The sequence below is a fragment of the Terrapene carolina genome, unplaced genomic scaffold (assembly GCF_002925995.2).
Source record: "Terrapene carolina triunguis isolate 2854851 unplaced genomic scaffold, T_m_triunguis-2.0 Scaffold15564, whole genome shotgun sequence".
NCBI classification, from domain to species: Eukaryota; Metazoa; Chordata; order Testudines; family Emydidae; genus Terrapene; species Terrapene triunguis.
This window is the reverse complement of record NW_020679915.1, coordinates 1-2,781: the sequence shown is the minus strand read 5'-3', so window position 1 is coordinate 2,781 and position 2,781 is coordinate 1. Positions and strand designations below refer to the sequence as shown.

General features: G+C 63.3%; 1 protein-coding gene across 1 annotated transcript; it reads right to left on the bottom strand.

The window, feature by feature from the left end:
• Positions 1-181: 181 nt before the first annotated feature.
• Positions 182-2,775, bottom strand: LOC113408463 (AN1-type zinc finger protein 2B-like; the record flags this gene model as incomplete). The annotated part of the gene is made up of 3 exons (XM_026661712.1): positions 182-337; positions 1,303-1,434; positions 2,536-2,775. Coding segments are annotated over 3 exons (528 nt in total), but the record flags the coding sequence as incomplete, so codon positions are not given.
• Positions 2,776-2,781: the final 6 nt, after the last annotated feature.

The following is a 2,781-nucleotide window of genomic DNA, read 5'->3' as shown; positions in this document are numbered from 1 at the left end:
GGGGTGGGGTGTGTGGAGCCGGGGCGCCCGGAGCAGACCCAGCCGGCATGGGATGGGGGCGTAGGGGGGAGCTGGGACACGAGGCAGGGTGAGCGCAGATTATGCAGTTCTCCTGTCATCACCACTGTGGTGGGCATGGCTCTGCCCTGGCGAAGCACTTCTCCCCCCCGACCCCCCTCCATTACCCGGCTCTGGAGAGGGGGCGCCCCGCCCCATTGCAGTCGTGATCCAGGGGGTGCCGATGCTTGAGGCAGAAGTTCCCGTGGCACTGGTCACAGATCACCTTCATCATCTCCCTCTGCTTGCAGCCGGGCTTCAGACACTTATTGGTGAAAATCTAACCAGAGACGAGGCACCCGGTGAGCAGCTGCGAGCTCGCAGCACACAGGGCCGTCCCCGACCGGCACGGAGCAGCCCAGCAGCAGCGTCCGGCCCCGCTATGGGGTCACTACGCGGCCGGAGCCCTGGCAACGTACGTTCCAGGAGCTCCAACGCCAGCAGCAAGGCTGGGTCAGACCTCAGGTCTCCGAGTCCCAGTTCCAGCCCCCAGCCACGCTGCTCTCTGGGGAATTCAGCTCTAGCGCCAGGGGTGGCTGGCAGAGACCAAGTGCTGCAGCGCAAAGGGGCTTTGCCAGCTTGTAGATTCACGGGGGTAAGGCCGGAAGAGCTCACTTTGCCCCCCTCATCTGACCTGCGTGGCACAGGCCAGAGCGCCGCAAGCTGGCACTCCCACAGCGAGGACCTGTCCTCTCCTACGCCGTACGGGGCACTACAGAGCCCAACAGCTTGTGGCTGAATTGGGGTGGGTCCAGGCTCCTGTCACGGCCTCCAAGGGACGGTGGTTCCCATGACAAATCGCCCCCCCGGGGGAAAGTTGCTACTTCAAAACGATTCATTTTTCTAACTTTAGCTTCCATTAGATTTTGTGACGCCTCCCTCAGTTCCTCTCACGGCAGCAGCACCCCAGCCCCTGCTGTTCCAGGCCTGGGCTTCCTGCACCCAGCTCTCCTGGTGCCCCCCAATCCCAACCCACAGCCCCCCACAGCTATTCCAGGCCTGGACACTGCCTGCCCCTCTCTCTCCCCATCCTGATTTCCAGCCCCCAGCATTTCCATCCAGACCGTGCTGCACCCTGCTGCTCATGTGATTCGGCCCAATGCCCACTGGGGAGTCAGCTGAGAGCAGCAGACTTGGCTCAACGCGCCCAGCCAGCATCGGCGAGTGCCAACCGGAGACCCCCCATCCAAGCCCCGGAGGCACAGGCCCCTAGGGCCAGGCGGAAGCGAGGTTGCAGCCTCCTACCTTGCGCTTGCGCTGGGCGGGGTCGGATTTGCAGTCTTGGTCGATGTGCTGCCCCACCACCACATCAGGCATCTCCCCCTTTCGGACAGGGATGGGGATGTTGCAGAGGGGGCACACGGGGACCTGCACGTCCTGTAACGCAGCAGAGGCCAGGCTGAACACGCTCCCCAGCCCACCCCAGGCCAGTCTGTGCCGTGCCGTTCCCCCCAGGGGCAGGAGCTGCCTTGCAGATGACGGTTCTCTCGTGGTATTTTCTAACCCTTTGGATTATTTCTGCCTTTGCTAAGCAAGCAGGCCGGGGGCACAGGCACACCCCTGGGAACGCTGGCAGCTTGTGCTCAGGGCCAGGGAAGGAACAGGTGTTAAAGTGCAAAGGACGGTTCTGACCATCCATCCTGAGCCCCTGCACAACACAGGCCACAGAACCGCACCCAGCCACGTGAGCGGAGCTAGGACGGAGCCTGCAGAGCAGCTGCCAGGCTTGGGTTAAAGCCGCTACCCCGTCCCTTGTGAACCACAGCTCAGGCCTGGGCTGCATGGAGGAGTGACACTAAACGCCCAGGGTGTAAAAACCCAGAGCCAAACACCGCAGCCACATCGCCCGAGGGAGCTCCAGCGAGGTCAAGGAAAGAACGCGGCGGGGGGGATGGAAAACCCCTTCCGCTGCTGGACGCTGCCTCTACTCTCTAGGGTCACAGCTACAACGCCACAGCTTTACGGGTCACACCCCCGGCCTGACACCAGCGCCCCCCCGGAGCCCCTCTGCTGAGTGTGGCCTCGCGGGCAGCGCTCTGAGCCAAGCCCGTGGGAATTAGTTCAGCAGAGACGACATGGCCACGTGCATTAGCCCTGCTGTGATCCCTCCATCCCCAAGCGTCGGGGTTCTAGAAACCGTTCAGCTGGCCTGGCAGACGTCGCCACCTCGTGCTCTCCGCCCCACCGCTGGGCTCGGCTGCTGGAGGATCACCACAAGGATTCCAGGGCCGCCCAGTGCCCTTCTGTCACTGGCCATGCTCACCTCACTCTTGGACTAGCCAGACACAGCTATGCCTCAGGCAGCCCCCTGGCTCCACCTGCCCCTCTCGTCCCAGGCTTAACTTGCACATGTGGGGTCTGATCCTGAGGTTTTGCCGGGAGCTGCTCAGCAGGTCTCAGAATGAGGCTGCCAGGTAGTCCCAACTCCGCTGGGAGCACAGTGCTCGGATCCACCCCCAGCCACCGCTCCCCACTTACCTTCTTGTAGGCAGAGGTGCACTGGTGCTGGGTGTAGGTGATGTGGTCGGTGCAGAATATCTGCTCGCACGCGTCGCACTTCAGAGGGAGAAAGTCTGGCAAGACAGGAGAGACAGCAGGCAGGTGAGGGGCCAAGGAGTCGGTGCTTCCCACTGCACAGCCCAGGGGCCAGCCCAGCCACGCCCTGCCTGGGACAGCCAGCCTGCAGGGACACAGGGCTGCAGCAACTGAGCCATTCCAGACTAC